This window comes from Cavia porcellus, unplaced genomic scaffold (genome assembly GCF_034190915.1).
Source record: "Cavia porcellus strain 051 isolate PalLab524CR breed Dunkin Hartley unplaced genomic scaffold, mCavPor4.1 scaffold_30, whole genome shotgun sequence".
Lineage (NCBI taxonomy): Eukaryota > Metazoa > Chordata > Mammalia > Rodentia > Caviidae > Cavia > Cavia porcellus.
In genome coordinates this window covers 43,060,241-43,080,011 of record NW_026947513.1, presented here as the reverse complement: position 1 = coordinate 43,080,011, position 19,771 = coordinate 43,060,241, and the positions used below count along the sequence as shown (strand labels likewise).

The following is a 19,771-nucleotide window of genomic DNA, read 5'->3' as shown; positions in this document are numbered from 1 at the left end:
CCAATGCCGGTTGCATCAGAGGGTACACAGTAACTTCAGGTGGTCACAGAGACTCAGAAAGGTTCTTAAGTGCTTCTCATAGAATCCGTATTGCATAAATATTTACTGAACAGATGAATGAAATATCTAGCACCAATATTTGGCTTATTTATTCAAACTCATAGTATTTGAAAATTTATACCCCGAGTTTATGGAAATAATGGTTTTTTTAAAAAAAAACAAGACCTCAAACTGCTCATATTTCATATTCCCCAAGTATTTTTAAAAATATACTAATAATGATAGGCAACAAAAACACTCTTTTCTAATAAACACTGTGTACTTATGGAAATGTTTGCAGCTTAGGGAAAATTAGGAGCGAAGCTGGTGTCTGGTGCTGTGTACCTAAAGGAGACAGGGGGGTAGTACTGGGTGACCACAGTTCCCTGGAGCCAAACCTATAGAACATGACTCCAGAAGAGAGGCACCTGCGGAAGATGGCAGGTCACACTCACAGTCTGGTAAAAGGTTTGAGGAAAAGCAAATGCCTAAAAACTACCAGGGCACCTATGTCCCACTGACCCTCACTCACAAATGTGTTCTCTAGTAACCTCACCGTTCCTGTTTCTCTACAAGAAACACGGTGTGGAAGCCACGTCTGCACTCAGTTCACCTCGTCTGCGTGATCATACACCCTGCTCCCCATGGGCTCTGTGGGCTTTTCTCTGGGATACATGTTGTTTTTAGTGTAGTGACTTTTGGGTGACTACATCTAATGCCTTCTAAAACTCTGGTTACTAATTACTAAACTATTCATTAATCAGTAAAATATTACCTGATTCTTAATTTTCAATCAGTTCATACTGCCTATTGTCTGCCACATATACATTAATTAATTAATTAATTATACTTTATAGATGAAAAAGTAATCAGCCTTACTTCATAAGCTAATGAGAAGAAGAGCTAGAATTTCAATCGGACAAGGAAGCCAAAACTTGAAATTAACTAACCAGCTATTCTTGATTATTCTTTTTTTTTTGACAAGTTTTGAGAGGGGAAAAAAACTCTGTTCTTTAATTCAAAATCTGAGTAAAACATCCACCGAGATAGTCATACTGTAAGTTTCTCTCTATGGTCAATGGATTGAAATATGTGCATATCATTGTTTTGGTTTGGTTTGGTTTGCTTTGTTTTGATTTGTTTTGAAACGAAGTCTGTTTCAAAAGTCCAGGGCAGCCTTGAACGTCAGCCTTCGGAGTGCTGAGGTTATGGGCATAAGCTACTACATCTGCTTATTAATGAGATTTAAAGGTAAATTTATAACATCCTCTTCTTGACTGTACTTCCCTTTTCCAATCACCTGGCATATAGTGAATAACATTTAGCAGATGCAAGGGGAAAAACAGCAGAGACATCTATAAAATACATGGAAACTTAAGGTTGTAGGAATTTCTGACCCTATAAATATATAATTCCAGAGTAGCGACTTATTTGTAATTATTATAAGAACAGATATTTCTTGTTATCTATTTACTAAATATGAATCATTTTGATGTATTATTTATTCTTTGTAATCCTGATATAAGTCAGGCCCATTTTACAGGGAGAAGAAACAAATTGTCTCATATCACAATTACTGATTGCAAGAAAGCTATCCACACATTTCCATCTCCAGCACATTAATACGTATGTCTTTGAAATGTCTTGAACAATGACAGGAAATTGACCAACTAATGATACACAAACAATATGAGTGACATTTGCATATTCCACCTAAGGTTCTCGTATTCTTAACCAGGCCATCTGGTAACAAACCCGACAGTAGCTTTGGAGTGCAGTCCGCAAGGCTTTCTGCACCCTTAGCTGTCACTGTGCTACTCTTCCTGTTTGAACTTCTGGTTCCTAATTAGCAAATTGTCAACAATAAGACCTGCTCCATCATGCTGCAGCGTCAGTTACATGAGATCACCTGCACGGGAACTCCCAGCTCAGAGCAGGACTTGCTATGTGCCAGAGTCCTTTACTCATCCACTTTGAGGCTTCCCACATCTGGGCAGTAGTTATTACCACGGATTCACAGGTGACAAAACTGAAGTTCATAGAGATTTCTCAAAACATCAGAATCACACCCCTGATCTGAAGCCAGAGTCTTCTGGCCCTAAAAAGTAGGTTCCTATTTGCACAGCAGAATTTTAATAGAAAATTGTACCAAAAAGATGGAGAACTAAAAGACTTTTTTTTTTAAATCAGTACCGGGGATCAAACTCACAACCACCTGCTTGCAAGGCAGGCACTTATGCAACTGAGCTAAATCCCCAGCCCCTAGAATTTTAAAAAGTATATCTCAGTCCAGGAATATAGCTTAGCAGCATAGAACCCGCCTGGCAAGCATGAGGGCATGAGTTCAATTCTCGGTACCAAAAAAAAAGTAAATCTTAAAAATTGTTAACCTAAAGAAAATTTGTTTTTGTGCTATTTCCAATATTTACAGAAAATAATACAATATTTCATCATTTTCAATCTAATAGCAGTGATTGAGATAAAATATTAAATGTTGTGCTATGAATTGCATGTATGTCTTATTCCTCTCTACCTCTCTAAATCCAGTCTAGATGTTTCCATAAAAGGTTGTGGAGAACAAATATGGGTAGGTGGGTAGATAGATACATAAGTGAAAGATCAAAAGAGAAAGAAAAATCAGAATAATTAATAATCCCTTGGAAGTAATTTGTTAGTATATAATATATATATTATAAACTTTAATAGATGAGACTACAACTTGTATCAAAAATGTGTTCAACCTAAACACACACACACACACACACACACACACATGCTGGGTGCAATGGTGCAAGCCTGTAATCCCAGTACTCAGGAGGCTGAGGCAGGAGGATTGTCATGGAGTTTGAGGCCACCCTAAGCCATATAGTGAAATCCTGTCTCAAAAAAAGGCCAACACACACACACACATTTAGCAACTTCGGGTATAATTTTGTTGAAAAATGTAGAACCATTCTGTGATGAATTTTGTTCAATTTCTGTTTGTCAATCCTTTATTCCCTTAAATCATTCTTGTTAAATACCATCTTCCTTTGATTGTGTCACTCTGGGTCACAGCAAAACACATCATTATTGTTGACTAGATACAACCTGGGGACTTCCTGATACTTACCTATGCAGGCTTTTCAGGAAGTAATTCCAAGATGTCATCAGAACACAAAATTTAGCTGACACCAAAATTATGTATAATATATATTCCCATATTGAAATAGTAATTTTCTCAGTATGATTGATTTATATTAAGTGTGTAATAATAATAAAGCAAGAAAATTGATAATGGCTTGCATTCATTTATTTTTTTTACTATGTGCTGGTCATTTTATATGTATATTATATTAAATACTATGAAATGGATATTAATTTTATTTCCATTTTACAAATGGGGGAACTAAGACACAGAACAGTCAATGCCTTGCCTCGTTGCAGAGCTATTAAGTGGAAGGACTGGAATATGGATTTCATTAGTTTGATCTGACAGATTTGGCTCTGACTCATGCTGTATTATTCTATTCTAATTAGAAGTCAGTCCAACCATCTTTCATTCATTTAAACTATTTGCGATTATGTTTTATCACTAATGCAAAGTATAAATTCATCAACTCTATATTTAGCTGTTATCTCAGGAGGAAGAGAATTATCTTGTCTGTCTTAAGATATCACCAGAAAAATCTTGTTCACCGAGTAAGGACAGGCAGCCCTAGAACACATAAGGACCTGAAGTTAATTTCAATGATGAGGGTTGGGTTAAGACTAGACAAAAGATAAGTCTTCAAGAAAGTGGCACAAATTCAGCCCAGCAGCCAGAGGCAATGAGCATGCACAGCTGAGAGCTCATCAGACAAGGACCTGAAGGATGGAGCACATTGGTGCGGATGGGGGAAAGGCGCTCCCATCCCCTGTAGTTCATGTTCTCTGCCAGCCTAAGCTTCTCTCAGTCATATTTCTTTTTTCCCTCCTAGTTTGTCCAGTTTTCATCCCCGGGACCAGGATAAAGGTATTCCGCTAGAGAAATGAGGACACAGTTTTTTTTTGGATTTTTTTTTTTTTTTTTTTTGTCTTTTTCATTTTTATCGGTACCAGGGATTGAACTCACGACTGCCTGCTTGCAAGGCAGGCACTTATGCTGCTGAGCTAAATCCCCAGCCCTTCTGCTAGAGAAATGAGGACTTGAAAATCTTTTCCAGATTTTCAATTTACCTTCTTTGTGATGCTGAACTCAGCTCAGCCTGAATATCTTCATTTTTCTATAGAAAATTGATATTTTATCACAATGATATTTTATCCAATGTTGTATTTTTCTTTTTGCCTTTGACCTTCTCCACTCATAGCTGGGAGCCAGATACAGGAGAAATGTATTAAGTGTCCTGTGTTTCTTTTTTGGTCAATCCTTTCAACAACAAAATATGCCATGGAACATCACATGGGTGAGAACACATGCAGACAACCTCTGAGACTGTTCTGTGAGATGCCAGATTCCAAGAAGTATCAGAACACATGGTGACATGAAAATGATATTTGAAAAACTTTGATTTCATTCCAATTCAGAAAAAATTTTTCCCAAATATCTAAGAGGTGGTGATGTCAACTAAGCACTGCGATTATATTGGTATCCAGAGTACATAGAAAACCAGGACAGGAATCTGTCCATCTTTACTCTCATTTGAATCATTAAATGTAAGATTGTCAGAAGTGAGATGCCATTCTGGGTCTGGGAGGAGTACAATAGGAAGTCAATTTGTCCTCCCTTAGCCCTGGAAACCATGTGGGGCCCAGGAAGACATAAGCCAGTTCACCCCTTCTGAGAGCAGACCAACACAGGGGCTGAAAAATCAAGAAACACCCCTGTCATGGTTTATGTCAGTGCCCCCCAAGCCCCATGCAATTATGCATTTGTGATTGGTTCGTTGTCTAGCTCTTGGATTGGTGGTGTGAGTGCTACCGGCAGGAAGAAGGTGTGTGTCTCTCTCTCTCTTGCTGGGTTGTGCTTTGCTGTCTGTGGCTGCCGTGAACTGCAGCCCACCATGCTACCCTGCCATGGAGCCAACTGAGTATGAACTGAAACCTCCAAAAACTGTAAAAAATAATACTTTCCTTCCCTAATTTTGGGCATCAGGCATTTTGTCTCAGGACAAACAAAAAGTAACTGAAACATTCCCCCACCATGGTTCTGAGGACAGCTGAGTTGATAACTACTGAGGTACAAAAATAACCAAATGCTTATATTGTTTTATTGACTTTGCAGGCCTAAGGCCAGTAGTCTGAGCATCTATTAGGAGGATAACAGTACGCAGTATAGCAAATATGGTGGGGGAGGGAGTTCTTTGTCTTGTTTTTGAAATCCAATATTGTTCTCAATGTTTAGTTTTGTTCTGATTTATTGTTTTGTTTTAATGTTCTGGTTGGATTAGTTTTATTGTTTTATTTGATTTTACTATGTCTGATGGTCTGGACAATTATTGTGAAGATAACAAGAGATATTATGGTAGCCATTTCAGGTTTCCTATTATCTCGTTTTGAAGTTCTGTACCACTTTCACTGTTTGTTTTGATTGGCTTTATTCTGTTTTATTTTGGTAGGTTTTATGCTCTTTATAATAGATTTAAAACAAACGATTGTCAGTAGTGAGGATCCTATTTAACTTTACTTAAACTATTTATCACCAAATCCATTTGAATATGCAAAATGCCCCACTCCTCATTACTTGAGAACACTGACTAACGCTGTCTTCAGAATCTTGTAACACCATAGGAGAAGAAAATATCTGTGCACTTAGCAAGAATTAAAAATAGTGAACTCATTTGGCAGAATGCAAACAGTGTCAAAGTAAATAAAATCTGTCAGACTACAGACACCTTCACATGTGGCCATTAATTCTTCCTGTTTGGCCCTCTCCAAAAACCTCTTCTCTCCATATTAGCCCTCTTAATATTGTGGAATCTCCAGAGGGAGAAGAAGGGATTCTAAGTTTGTGAAGCTACATGCAAATCTGAAGCCAGACATTAACATGTCAAAGTACATAAGGTCACAAAAAGATTGTTTTTCTTGTAACAAAAAGACGAGCTGCTCAGCAGAACCACAGTTCTTTTTTCTTATTTTATTTTAGTCCTGGGAATCAAACTGGGGACCTCACCCTTGTCAGGCATGAGCTTGTGCTGTTATATCCCCGGCCCCTAGAACCATGGTTCTTAGGAAGGAGCCTCTGGTTCCAGTAGAACTTCCCCTCATGGCCATGTGCCAGGCTAGGAAACAAGGAGTGAAGTTTTCTGCATGTATTGCCTCCCTGGAATCCATCTGGCACCTTTTTTAAGTTACATGAAGAGGTGAGTAAACTTGTAGGTTGTCTTGGAAGTTGGGCAACAATTTGTTTTTCTCTCAGTCCACTTTGAACTTCAAAAGATTTTCTATGAAGACTTTTTTTAAAGAATAAAACCAAATGACAAAGAAAACAACATGGAATCATTCAAAACAAAAGGATGGACATAGTACATGATTTAAAACCACAATGCAAGGTGATCTACCGTGGTTACCATAATGTCTCTTGTTACCTTCAATAGAATTGCCCACATCATCGGGTACAGTAAAATTGAACATAGCAGTACAAAACAAAATCAATAAAAACAAAACATTGGAGACATTATAGGACTTCAGAAGAGGGTAATAGTCAAACCAGAATGGGTATCTTAGTGAATCTTACTGTCTTCAGAGTAGTTGCCTATACTCTCAGACTTGATACTATCCAACATAACAGATTCGAATAAAATCAATCAAGACAAGACTGAAATCTAACAAACCAGATTCAAATAAAATCAGTCATAATGAGACAGTGTAAATAATACAGGGTTTCAGACTAAGTTAATAGGAAATTAAAGATGGTTACCATATTATATCCTGCTATCTTTGAAATAGCTGTCTATGCCCTCAAATCTAGTACAATTAGACAAAATGGAACAGAATATAACCAAACTAAACACAGTGATGAAAACAATATGGGTTTCAAATCATGATACAAGATTAACAATGTCCTCTGCCTTCTCTATTTAAACAATTCCTCCCCTTTCATTTTCCCAGGGTGCACTGCACATTTTGTATCTCGCTAACTCCTTTAGTTTTTAGATTAAGGAGGCAACCTGCCATTTACCTAAGTGGTTCTGAACCTTTTTACTCCTGAGCTTGGCCTCAAGTTGTATCCATTTACCTACAAGAGCCTCAAGGTTTTCCTTCCTTATAACTGAGTAGTTCTCCACTGTATAAAAGTGTTACATTTTTCCAACCAATCTGCAGCTGATGGGTGAGCTACCCCCACTTTTTTCTGGTTCCCTGTCACATAGAGTGTCATCTTAGACTTTCAATCCATAAACCCTCTTTCAGATTAATTATATTTCTTATATAGAGTATTTTGATTGACCCTATCTCCTGATCCACTCTGCCTGTGTTTCTTTTTATTAGTGTATCAAGGCCATCTATGTTAGTGACTATGGCCAACCTTCTCTACCTCATCTCTGCCATGATATTTTTCTGTTAGTCATTGTCTACCTTTCTCCTTCATACCAATGTCTGCCCCATTCAGCGAGCCCCCTCTGCCACTGTTCCTGAAACTATGGTCTTCAGTATTTTTTGTAGGGTTGGATTGGTGGTCATGAACTCCTCCAATTCCTCTTTGTCATGGAAGCATTTTGTTTCTCCATTAATTCTGAGAGGTAGTTTGGCAGGATACACCAATCTGGGTTGGAGGTTATTTTCTTTCAGGGCTTGGAATACTTCGTTCACTACAGGCTCTTCTTGATTTGGTTTGTGTCAAGAATTTTGTCATGATTCTGGTGGGTTTTTCTTTATAGGTGATCTGTTTCTTTGCTCTGACAGTTTTTAATATTCTGTTCTTGTGTTGAATTTCTGGGATCTTGATTATTATATGTCTGGGTGTAGATCTATTTTGATTAGAGCTGGCTGGAGTTCTGTGTGCCTCATATATGTGAACATCATTTCCTTTTCCTATAATTGGGAAGTTTTCTTTAATTATTTCTGTAAATATCCTTTATATTTCCTTTGTGTTTACCCCTCTTCTTCACTCACATTTTTTATTCTTAAGTTATAGATCCTCTTGACATCTTCTAGCCTTTGTATTGTTACTTCATGATTTCTTGTTATTTTTAAGAGATCTTTCCTTTCACAATCACACATTGCAAACCTGTCTTCAAGGTTTGATAGTCTGTCTTTAGTTTCTTTCAAGCAGTTTTTCCAGCTTTCAATGTAGATTTTAATTTCCTGGTAGTCTCTTTTAATCTGTTTCACTTATTCTAGTTTTTTTAATATTCTTCATCAAAGGTTTCCCTCCTTTTTCTCTGCCCCTCCATTCTTCCATCTGTTTCTTCTTGAGAAGTGCTTAGCATTTCTTTTATTATTTTTCTTATATCTTCCTTTACTTGTATTAGTATTTCTGTTTTGAGTTTTTTAATAAGTCACAAAGATAATTTTTCATGTCAGATGCTGCATTTTCAGAAACTGCAGGTGTGCAACCCCCAATCTCTTCTGTGTTTACCTCTCTTGGACCAGTACTATTTGGCTTGGAGGCTGGAGACTGCCTTTTGTTCCTCTCTCTTGTCCTGTTTGTGGTTTCTGGATATTAGGGGTCCCCAGCACTGCCTCTATCGGTTATGATTACTCTGGAGCATGCTGCCTCAGGACTACTTTCCTTCCCAGTCTGCTGCTGACCACTGAAGTACAAGCAGGGGAGGAGGCAGGCTGACCCCCCCCCTTCTGAGCTGCTTAACCTCTGAGAGTCTTCACCACATTAGTGTGTGCTACATAAATGGAGCCAGTTAGGGACAACTTCAGGGAAACCCCATCCTTGGATATCGGATCACATACAAGGGTGAGACTCAAGCAGTTCTCACCAATCTGCTCTGCACTAGGAGTGGCTGATTGAAGCTGCTACAGTTCTGGTTCCAGGCTTATACTGCCCAACTCTAAAATGTTGCCCAGCCAATCACCCACTCCTGCAGGAGGACTAAGTTCCCCACACTCTGAGCTGGTGCTGTTCTCCCCTCTCTCCCCTCCATGTCCACATCCTCCCACTTAGGCTTTTGGGCTCGCCAACCCCCAACTTCACCACAAACCCACTTCTTCGGATTCCAGCAGCATTTCATACACAGTGGCACCAGCTCTGGTGAGAGTGTGTCTGGCTATAGCCTTCTGTCCATGCTTTTCTTCTTTTTTTTTTTTTCCTTTAGTTTCTTCCTGGGTGGAGAAGACCCTGTCCTTCCATCTGGTCTTCTCCAGGCTGGTATTTTCCAGCATCTGAGCTGTTTCAAAGAGGCTCGTTAGTTTGCTGTTTATTGATCCACCAGCTTTCCATCTTCCTTCTTCTATGAAGACTTATTCAAGTGTAATTGATCCACAAATGAGCATTCTCCTAACAGTCACATGCATCTACACTTGTATAATGCTAATATATCTTTAAGAAAACTAAAAAACAGTTCTAAAAGAGGGAACTTTCGAAGTAGTAGATAAAATGATACAAGATAAGTGGATGAAGGAGGATCAGCCAGAGGGGCCACCCCTGGAGGGCGGCTTTCTAGGAAAAGGGGAATCCCCATGGGAGTGGGGATACCACAGTGTCTTTGCTTAACCCATTTTGAACTCATGTATATGAAAATCACCAAGCATCTGAACACTGAAATGCAGATTGCTAACAATTCATACTGCTCTATATATTATTCAAATATGTCTTTTAATTTGCAAGGCTGCAGAAAGTAAAGCCACCAAAATTTAATTATCAGCAATTTTCTCACATCTTAGAAAAAATTCTATGAGTACATACTTCTCAAATCAGAGTAATAAAACTTCATGAAGGTGTAATGGACATGATAAATGGAATTTCATGGAGATAAATGTTGTATTGATCAGAATAGGAGTCATCTGTATTTCCTCTTCCCTTAACAGAATGATGAGGGCCAATAAGCTTGTAAAAGAGGATTACTTTTAGTTTTTTCCCAATTTAATTTCCAAGAGTTTCCTTTGTACTCCTGCAATTATTACCTGAGTAAAATACTCTTTAGTTTTCTTTTTATTCAATAGCTATCATAAAATTCTCTTTACACAGAAGAGTTCCTCACTACTTCTCCCTAGAAAAATTAAAAGAATATGATTTAATTCTCACATGCTTTTTTTGTTTTGTTTTTTGAGATAAAGTCTCACTGTGGAGTTCAGGCTGACCTTGAAGTTGGGGTGGTCCCTCTATCTCAACCCTGTGAGTTCTGTGATTACAGGCATGTACCACCATTGTTACTTTCACGTGCTTTCTTTGAAGGCTATGATTTCTGTCCATTTTCAAGATCCCTATGAACTTGTGTGTGTATTCGTTCTCCAGTTATCTAATCAAAGGTAAACTAGGTGCCATTGTGAGAATTTAATGATATAATTAATATGTAAATCTGTTGAGTCGAAGAGGAGGACATTGCCCTTGGGAGTCCAACCTACCCTGGTGATGCCTTACATGGGACTGGGCTTTACTGGGAGAGATCAGTGGTGAGAGCTTGGACCTATGGATGATTCCCTGTCTCTGGCTTTGAAGAAGCAAGAGAAAAAAAATGGCCAGCATCAGGGGCTGAGAGAGGGCTTGGACTAATGGGAAGCAAAGCAACTGGGACCTCAATGTGGCTTCAAGAAGCTGAGTTTAACCTAATGCTTGAGTGAGCTTCTGCTGCATGTACTATATTTCCCAGTGGTTTTCTACAAAGGATGAACACTCCAGTGAAAGCTTTTTACCCCAGGTTTTTGGGCATCATTTCCCCCACATGCTTACGGCTCCTCTTGAGGCTTTGACAGAATGTCTGCCATTGAACTAATCAGAGGGTGTTGCATGTTTTTTCTGCTTATGGCTCCATTGTACAGTCCACAATCTTATGGCTTTTTATGTCTAGACAGAATGAGTGTGAACACTCATCCACCTTTTCCAGTTGTTGAACTTAAGAAAATTATGCAATGGTCACAAAATAGATTTTAAGTCTTATAAATGTTCTTCCAATGGTCCTGTCTGCTTTTCAATAACTTAGTGTCACACTAATAAGAATCTCAGGGAAAATGAAGAGTCCAAAAATTGAATACATATAAGTAAATGAGTGAACACATAAATAATTATCAAAGAACTCAAATGCAGTAAAAAAAAAAAAAAGAAGAAAGAAAGACAGTCAATCTGACACTGAGAATAAGTGTGTGCTGTAAAGATTAGACTTGACTTTGAGAAGACTGCTTACACAGGAGAAATCTCTTTCTTGAGTGACTATTTCTTCATTTGCAGGCTGACTGCATCATGCTGAACAGTCTCTAAGATTCACTTCATTTCTGAATTTCAATGTCAGGCCACTGAAGAGGTTAAGTAACATCACACTGAGGGACTTCTGCTTGCTGCTACATTTGAGTGTATTAGATCTTGTCATCATAGGGTGCTAGCCCAAGTTCTCCATTTCTCCAGATGACTTTTTTCATCAGTTTGGGCTCATGTGGTTAATGTTTTCCATACTCAGCCGAATTCAGTCCTCTCAAGCTCCATTGGGTTTACTAGATAAATTTATTACTTATGCCCAAGAGAGAAAGAGTTTTATATTCAAAAGAAAACTTTCCTGTAAATTAACTACTATGTATTAAAAGTTCATTTAGCACAAAGCATTGCAATAAATCCTATGAATAAAATATAACTTTGGATACTAATATATAAAAATTAAATGATAAATTAGTGTGTAAAAAACTTTACTGTACTTGCAAGTTGCAGAGCTGGAGCAGCAGAGTTAGATGAGCTAAGGACTGGAGATTTAGCTTAGCAGCATAAGTGCCTCCCTGGCAAGCCCGAAGTTGTGAGTTTGATCCCTGGTACCAAAAAAAAAAAAAAAAAAAAAAAGCCAAAGTCAAGATGACCTAAGCCCTCCCAAGCCACTTGACTCTTAACAAATCAGGTATCTTCTCTTGCAACCTATTATTTCATATTCATAAAGGTCTTAGTCAGTATCAAGAACTTTATTAGGTTTTAGTGGTAAAAGATAAAAAAACACCAATGTAGCCCATTAAGAAGTTCCAGTTAGCTGTAAAACATTCAGGCAAACCAATACCTGATACAACGTGATGTGCACAATTGTTGATCACAGGATGTTTTTTAAAAAATCAGTGTTTTTTGTCTAGAATTTTAAAAATTTCCTCTTTTCCTGATAGGTGCAATATAAAGTACAAAGTACCACTTTTGAGGTACAAAATTAATTTGACGAATGAATTTAACCAATCTATTCAAGGCCTTTCATCTAAATTCCAGCGTGCAGGAAGTAAGGGAGAGAGCAGAACAAGTTAACCAGCACCACAGCAATTCTCCTGCCTCAGCATCTCAAGTGACAGGATTTCAGTCAGGCCCAGAAGGAGAGGCATTCTAAAGGACTACTAATTTGGTCTCTTCAACAATAAATGTTATCAAAATTTTTAAAAGAATTAGTGTTCTTTTAGATTAAAAGAGTCCTAAAAGACATGACCTTTGATTTGATCAGTTTGGTACAAACCATCTGTAAAAATAATGAGGAATATAAACAAATTTGAAGATAGATTGAGAACAAGAAGATGTTGGAAAATTACTAATTTTTAGGAGTGCTAGTAATATACTGGTTATGCTGGAAACATTCTAATTAATAATGATTTGGGGGGCTGGAGATTTAGCTTAGCAGCATAAGCACCTGCCTTACAAGCAGGCAGTCGTGAGTTTGATCCCCAGTACCAATAAAAAAGAAAAAGACAAAAAAAAAAATAATGATTTGGTGAAAAGTCTTGATATCTTTTCAAATTATAATGTGGTAATAAAAAAAGAACTAATATAACAAAATTTAATGAGTTTATGGACATATGAAATTAATACTATTCTCACTTTTTGTGTCTGAAACCTTTCACAATAAAGATTTAGGGCTGGGGATTTAGCTCAGCAGCATATGCACCCGCTTAGCAAGCACACATTCGTGACTTCAATCCCTGGTACAAAAAAAAGAAAAGATTTAAAACAGCTAAGCATGGTGGTGCACAACTGAAATTCTAGCACTCAAGAGACTGAGGCAAATAATTGCCATGGGTTCCAGGCCAGCCGGTGAAACCCTGTCTCAAAAAGGCCAAAATAAATAAACAAAAAAATTTTATAACGAAATAAATAATAAATTATATTTGAAATCATTCTATAATAAGCATTGGTGAAGGGAGGAATAATCCTTTTTCAAAAAAAGTGTGTTACTTTGGGCTTCACTGCTAAGGAAACCCAGCCTGACCACCAGGGATGAGTCACCAAATAGTCGTAGATACAGGAACCAGGGGCAGCAATACCGTTCCAAGATCCTGGTGTTTTTAACTTCTCTCCTCATGTCAAAGTACCCTCAACCAAAATGGAAAAACTGTGAAAGGCAAGCTAGAACAAGGATTTATCCAAGGAAAACCAGAAAATCTGTAGCTATTAAATGTGAGAGTAACCGAAGGGCTTTGTGCTTTGCAGGACAGTGGGATTTGTGCCCCAGAGCAGAGCCCTGAAGCCATGGATGGTTGTCCTTCTCCTCATCCTATCACTGACCATGGTGGGGCTGACCATTGGCCTCCCGGTTAGCTTCATAGACCCTGGTAGGTAAAATTAGGAATTTCTCTCCGTTCAATTTTACTTTTCCATAAGTGTTTATTTTCATATATGTAGAAGAAAATGTACTGTTATTTTCATGACTGTCCCCATTTAGAATATGTTATCCTATGTTTCATCATTTCATCATAAAATTTCTTTCACATACAAACACTTTTCTGAGTACTCAGGATATTGCATTAAGCAAAGCAGAAAATTTCCTGTCTCTATAAGGATCCAAATCTAGTATTCTTTTAAGAATCTACATCAAATGTTGAAAATAATCATTGTCCAAAATTCACTAGTAGAATTCATAGTAAGCAACTCTTATCATTTACTCTATATTGAGATTTAAAAACTAAAAAATTAGTTATTAAAATTGATTCTTGAAGACCAATTCTAGGTCTCTTAGCAACATTTCTAGTACACACACACAAAAAAAACACATCTAGTGAATTTCAAAATGATGGATAAGCAGTCAGTACACAATAGCATCACTTGCTATTAGAGAAAAAAATACTTTACTCTTTCCAAAACAATATTCAGGGTTATATTTTATTTCCTAATATATTTATAATTACACAAATAATCCCTTTTTATGAGTCATGTGTTTGTGTTGCATACAAAACATTTTTTTTTTTTGACAAATCCTCACAATACCAATCTCGTGGATATGGGCATTGCAGTGACCAGCTCAGGCTGCTCCCCAGAATCTTACCTGTTGTCACCCTTCCCAGATTTCATAAGTGAGCAATACCAGTTTTAGGAGATAAACACAATTTCAGACCATATTCCTGGGCTCTATAACACTCCTAGCTATAGTTTACACCAATGTCAAAAGATACTCAGACCAGTTCATTTGGTTGCAAAAAATTTTAAAAATAAAAACAAAAAGAAGCAGCTTCCTTTACATGAGAATAAAATTTGATGACAGAAAATATTGGGACAAATACAGCATTATAGGGTCCAGAGATGCACGGTTTAGAAGATCCTCATCCTGGGTCCCTATTGTATCACTGGATTCATAATCAAGAAGGCCACTTCTTCCAACCAAGCCCCGCGAGGGCTCCGGGCCCACATTGCCTCATGATGGCTCAGAATTTTACTCAGGCACCTGCATTTGTATAACAGAGAGCAAGCTGGTAATCTGTGCACAGGCAGTGACGCCAGCCTTAGCCAGTCAAGGATCACATCAGCGAATACAAGCGAAGTGCCCAGAAATGCAGGGCATGTAGTACACACTCAACAGCTGCCAATTATTATCAATAACACAAAATATTGTTATTTTCATTATTTTTATTAAATTCAATTGTAAAAAGGTTCACTATAGAGTTGACTTAACATTGGTCCCATGATAGTTAGTCTTAGCTCATGAGATATTGGCCAGATCCCTGCATGACCTACTTCTTGTTTTCATCACAGGTGAGAAAATGGAATATTATCAGGGCACCCTTACAATCTCAGATCTCCTCACCAGCAGCAACAGTGGACAAAAGATCACACACCAGTTTAAGGACCTACAGAAGATAAGTGAAAATTTGGTAAGTCAGACAAAAATGCTTTCTGTAATAAAAAAGAAACTGAAAGGAATTTTGATCATTTCCCTTAGATCCAAGTTTGTGATGTTCAGGCCACTCATGCAGAAAGCATCTTACAGATTCCCAGGACCTCCCAGAGCTACGAAATCAGTATCTGGTGAGATGAGCAGGTGGAGGCCGGGGAATAAGGATCTGCCCATCTGAAAAATGAATGGCTGAGTGGTTTCCTAACTCAACCATCTCATTTAAAGATGAGAGAATCAGGTACAAGATACCCTATGCCACTGTCCTTCCAAGTCCAGCACAATAATTACATAGTAAAAAAGCCTACTTACAGCTGGTATGGTAATATACAGCCTCCCAGAATTTGGAGGCAGAGATAGGAGGATCGCTGCAAGTTCAAGGCCATACTGGGCAACGCAGGGCACCCAAGGCCAGCCTGAACTACACAGTTAGAACCTGTCTCAAAACCACCAAAAAAGAAAAAAAGAAAGAAAAAGAAAATTCTACTAATAGCAGAACTTGTTATCTATGAGACCATTTTTTAATAAGGCCACACTTTAAGATGTAGAGTATTTTTAAAATGTAAAATGACAAAAATATTTTGTCATTTTATACATCACAAGTGTATTATAAAAACAAAACAGTAATCATATAGTGCTTAAATTAAATGCTAACAATTTTGTCACAGCGCCAATGCAGGACTTTCTCCCACAGACAAGGACACGCAATTGCCTATGTTCTGCCCCATGCCAGGAGCCCGCACCTACAGACAGCCCAGATTAACTCTGAGGGAGCACAGCCGTGGCTTTATTATAAAAAGAAGGAAATGACAGATTGCAATGCTTTATTTGAGTCAAAACAATTTTTCTAAAATATTTTCTTTCTCAAACCAATTGCCAATTTTTAAAGTTCCTCATCTGTTCCTTGACTGCAAAGTACTAGTCTGCAGCATGCTTACAATACTACCGTGGTCAGGTTTATAGTATCTGTTTTCAGATAAATGAAATTGTGCATTTTTCCTGCCTTCAGTCTCATGCCCCAACTACTAGTAAGTGTTTACTGATGAATGTACAGCCTTCCATTCTTTGATGGTCGGAGTGTCTTGGACAGCAACATTTGCGATCGGTTCTTGAAGCTCAGAGCCTGCGTATATCCCAATGCCTCTTATCCTAAGTGACCCCACATGACCTCCTCCATGTGAAAAGAAAATGAAAAGAGAAACAAAACACCAAAGAGAGCCTGCCTTGCTTGAATAATAGGAAATGTTTTATTTTATTCAGAAACTCTAAATCTGTTTTGCTTACATTTTATATGGAACTTTTATATGGTTGCTATTTTCAGTTAGCTGAGAAATCTGTCCTCACTGAATTAAACAGACTGGGTATCATAGGTCTTCAAGGAAATACTGCGAAACATCAGGTGCATCTGGAGCAGAAACTGTCTGAAAGAGGACTAAGTTTCAGTTAAGTGTGTGCTTCTAGGCGGGCAGGTACTGCAGGCGTCACAGTGAGTTACAGGATAATGGGTTATCTTCAGGGCCATCCACAAAGTCTCTCACTGGTTCTCATTATGAATTTCTTTTCTGCCGTCTGCACAGCATAAGCCTATATAGCTGCCCTACAAGCACTATTCTGTGTTTTATGAGTATTCTTCTGTTTATATTGATTCTTGCAAAAATATTTTTTGTTTCATGTGCACATGCTATTGTTAGACCGGTGTCACAAGGAAGACTCCAAGGGCCTCGCTCTCATGTAAAAACAATGGGGTTTTTATTATTCCGTGTACACGGGGTCCTCCAAACAGTTGGAAACGGAGAACCCCTTACTCGAGCAGGGCTGTGCCTTTTAAGGCCTAAAACCGCAAAGCAAGCAAGCATTGTTACAGAAGCCAATCATAGCGATTAGAGCAGAGCTGATGGTGAGCTGTCCTTAAGGGATTGGGTTTTTTAGTGGGGCAAGGGAGTGTCTCCCTAGAAGGGGTGGCATTTCTTAGGAATGGGCGTTTGTCTCATGACTGAGAGATCTGTCTTAGGTTAAGACTGTTTGTCTTAACTGTTTAAGAACACTGGTTCCTGTGGGGGTGGAGCTGCACATACTTTAGCACCACAACCGTTCTATTTGTAGAGGGCAACAATGGTTAGCATATCGATTAGGTAAGATTTTACAATTCTTTACAGAGAGCATTGATTAACATATCAATCTTTTACCCAGAGTAAAAGGAAGACACACATTTACAGTTACAGGTATTACTATGATATAAACGAAGCTATTTTTGTAAAGAATGTACAATCTAATACAATCTGATGCAATTAACACAATTTGTGACGGGGCTACCGGATAGGGAAGACCCAGGATGTCAGGAGCTATTACCTCAGGCCTTTGTTTTATGGCCTTTAGGAAGTTAAAACTTAACCTAGTTGGATTTGAAGGGAGAAGGGGAGGGGAAGCAGCAGATGGAACGAGCTTTCTTGGTCTCTTCATTCCCCCCTTTTTTTGTGGATGACCTCTAATCTTAGAGGTATGTTGTAGCTAGGGGTTCATATTGTTGACCTATGACCATTACTTTGACCTGAGAGACTTGTTCCCTTATGAATTGGGTAATCCAGTTAATGAGGCAAGGGGCAATGGCTAGGATTAGGATTAAGGTCACTAATGGTCCTATTAAGGGAAGGAGATAGGGGAGAATTTTGTTTTACATTTTCTAAAGGGGGCTTCCATATAAAGATCTTTAACAATTGTCTTTTTTTGCTTACAGGGGGACCAAAGCCGCCATGTAAGGTCGGCATCAATGTTATTAAAATCAAAACAAGCAAGCTAAAACAGTTTATGACCAGCATAATCTAACTATGTTTTAGTCAATTTTTAACTTTAAGGGTTACCAGTCTGTTGTGTAGTCCACTGAGTATGTCCCTCGTTGTCTGCTGTTTCCAGTGGCTTTACATGAGTGTAGTGAATCCACGCAGTTTTTTCTGCTACCTTGATGGCAGTGGTGGTACTGAGCACCACAGTGAAAGGTCCTTTCCAGCGGGGTTCGAGGGAGTCATGGTGGTGACATCGAACCAAGACTGGAGTCCCTGGGGCCTTGGTCTCTGAAGGCGGGTCTAAGTGTTTTTGTCTAAACAGCTGGTGGATCCAGGCCAACACAGGTTGGAGTGTCTGTAGGGACTTAAGATCTCAATTAGTAATTTTAGCTAATTTGTCTTCTGACAATCTTGGAACCAATGGCGGGGGCCTCCCAAACATGGCTTTAAAGGGGGAAATTTTAAAAACATATGGGGTATATCTAGCTCTTAACAGTGCAAAGTGAAGAAGGCTCATCCAATTATCGCCAGTTTTTGAAGACAGCTTAGCTAAAATGTCCTTGAGACTTTGGTTTATACGTTTTACTTGTCTTGAGCTTTGTGGCTGATAGGCACAGTGGAGTTTTAATTAATCTTAAATGCCTGGGCTAACTTTTGGGTGACTTGGGCTATGAAAGCCAGGCCATTATCGGACCCCATTGATAGTGGGAGGCCAAATTAAGGTATGATCTCATGTGATAGCCTTTTAACTACCACTATGGCTGACTCAGACTTAGTAGGGAAAGCCTCTACCCAGCCAGTAAAAATGTTTATTAATACCAAGAGATAGCGGTGTCCCTGTAAATTAAGTTTTACCATGTCTATGAAGTTTATTTTTCAATGTTCTCCTGGAACAATTTTTTGATGTTAGGTGGTCTCTAGCGCAGAGCTCTTGGCTGAGTTGACTAACAAGCACTGTGGGCATCTAGAGCTCGAAGAGGTGGTCAGTTTGTAGAGTTTTGGAATAAAATACTGAGTTCTGGACAAATCCACAAGTTTAGTTTTTTTTAAACGAGTAGTCTGGCGAGCCCGGTATAACAGCTCCTGCCCTAGTGTCTCCAGTAACCGTACTTGTATATCAGGTAACTGGTATTAGCCCCTTGGGGTGGGAGACTTTATTCCAAGTTGAGATGTCAACTGTAGGTCTTTTTTTTGTGTGTGTAGACTGGTTCTGACAAGGTCAGAGGACTAGTATCAGAGCAGTTACTTTTTTGGTTGACCCCTCTGATGTGGTTGTTATTTTTTAAGTGGCTTGATCTGCCAAACTGTTTCCTAAGGTGACAGTGTCATCTCCGGTTGGGTGAGCCTTGTAAGGAATAACAACCCATTGAGGCAGCCAGACAGCTGCCAGCAAATCTAGAATCTGTGGAGCATTTTTAGATGGCTTCCACGTATATGTACAGTAGCAAAGGGGTATCTTTAGTAAAAAAATGTTTACCCTCTTTTCCGTGGCTAGTTTTAGCCTCTCAGTCAAAGCAACAAGCTCCGCCTTTTGGGCAGAAGTGCCAGGCTCTACCCGTTTAACCCAGAGTACCTCCTTTTTGGTGGTCACTGTTGCCCCGGCCACTCGTTTGCCATTTTAGATGAAGCTGTTTTCATCGAACAGATGTTGGCATTTCCCAAAAGCTGGTCAGTAAGATCAGCCTGTAGGTTCCGCTGCAGTTTGAGGATGTCAGCACACTCATGGAGAGGTGTCCTTTGTTTCTCCAGGTCATCATCAGGCATAAGGGTGGC

General features: G+C 38.7%; 1 protein-coding gene across 1 annotated transcript in view; it reads left to right on the top strand.

Moving 5' to 3' along the window:
• The first annotated feature begins 446 nt into the window (after window positions 1–446).
• The window catches only part of Tmprss11a (transmembrane serine protease 11A), a 54,443-nt gene continuing 35,118 nt past the window's right edge, over window positions 447–19,771 (top strand). Inside the window, exons 1-3 of the mRNA XM_063240553.1 lie at window positions 447–500; window positions 13,527–13,665; window positions 15,080–15,198. Coding sequence (XP_063096623.1) covers window positions 447–500; window positions 13,527–13,665; window positions 15,080–15,198 — 312 coding nt within the window. The remainder of the gene's footprint in view (window positions 501–13,526; window positions 13,666–15,079; window positions 15,199–19,771) is intronic.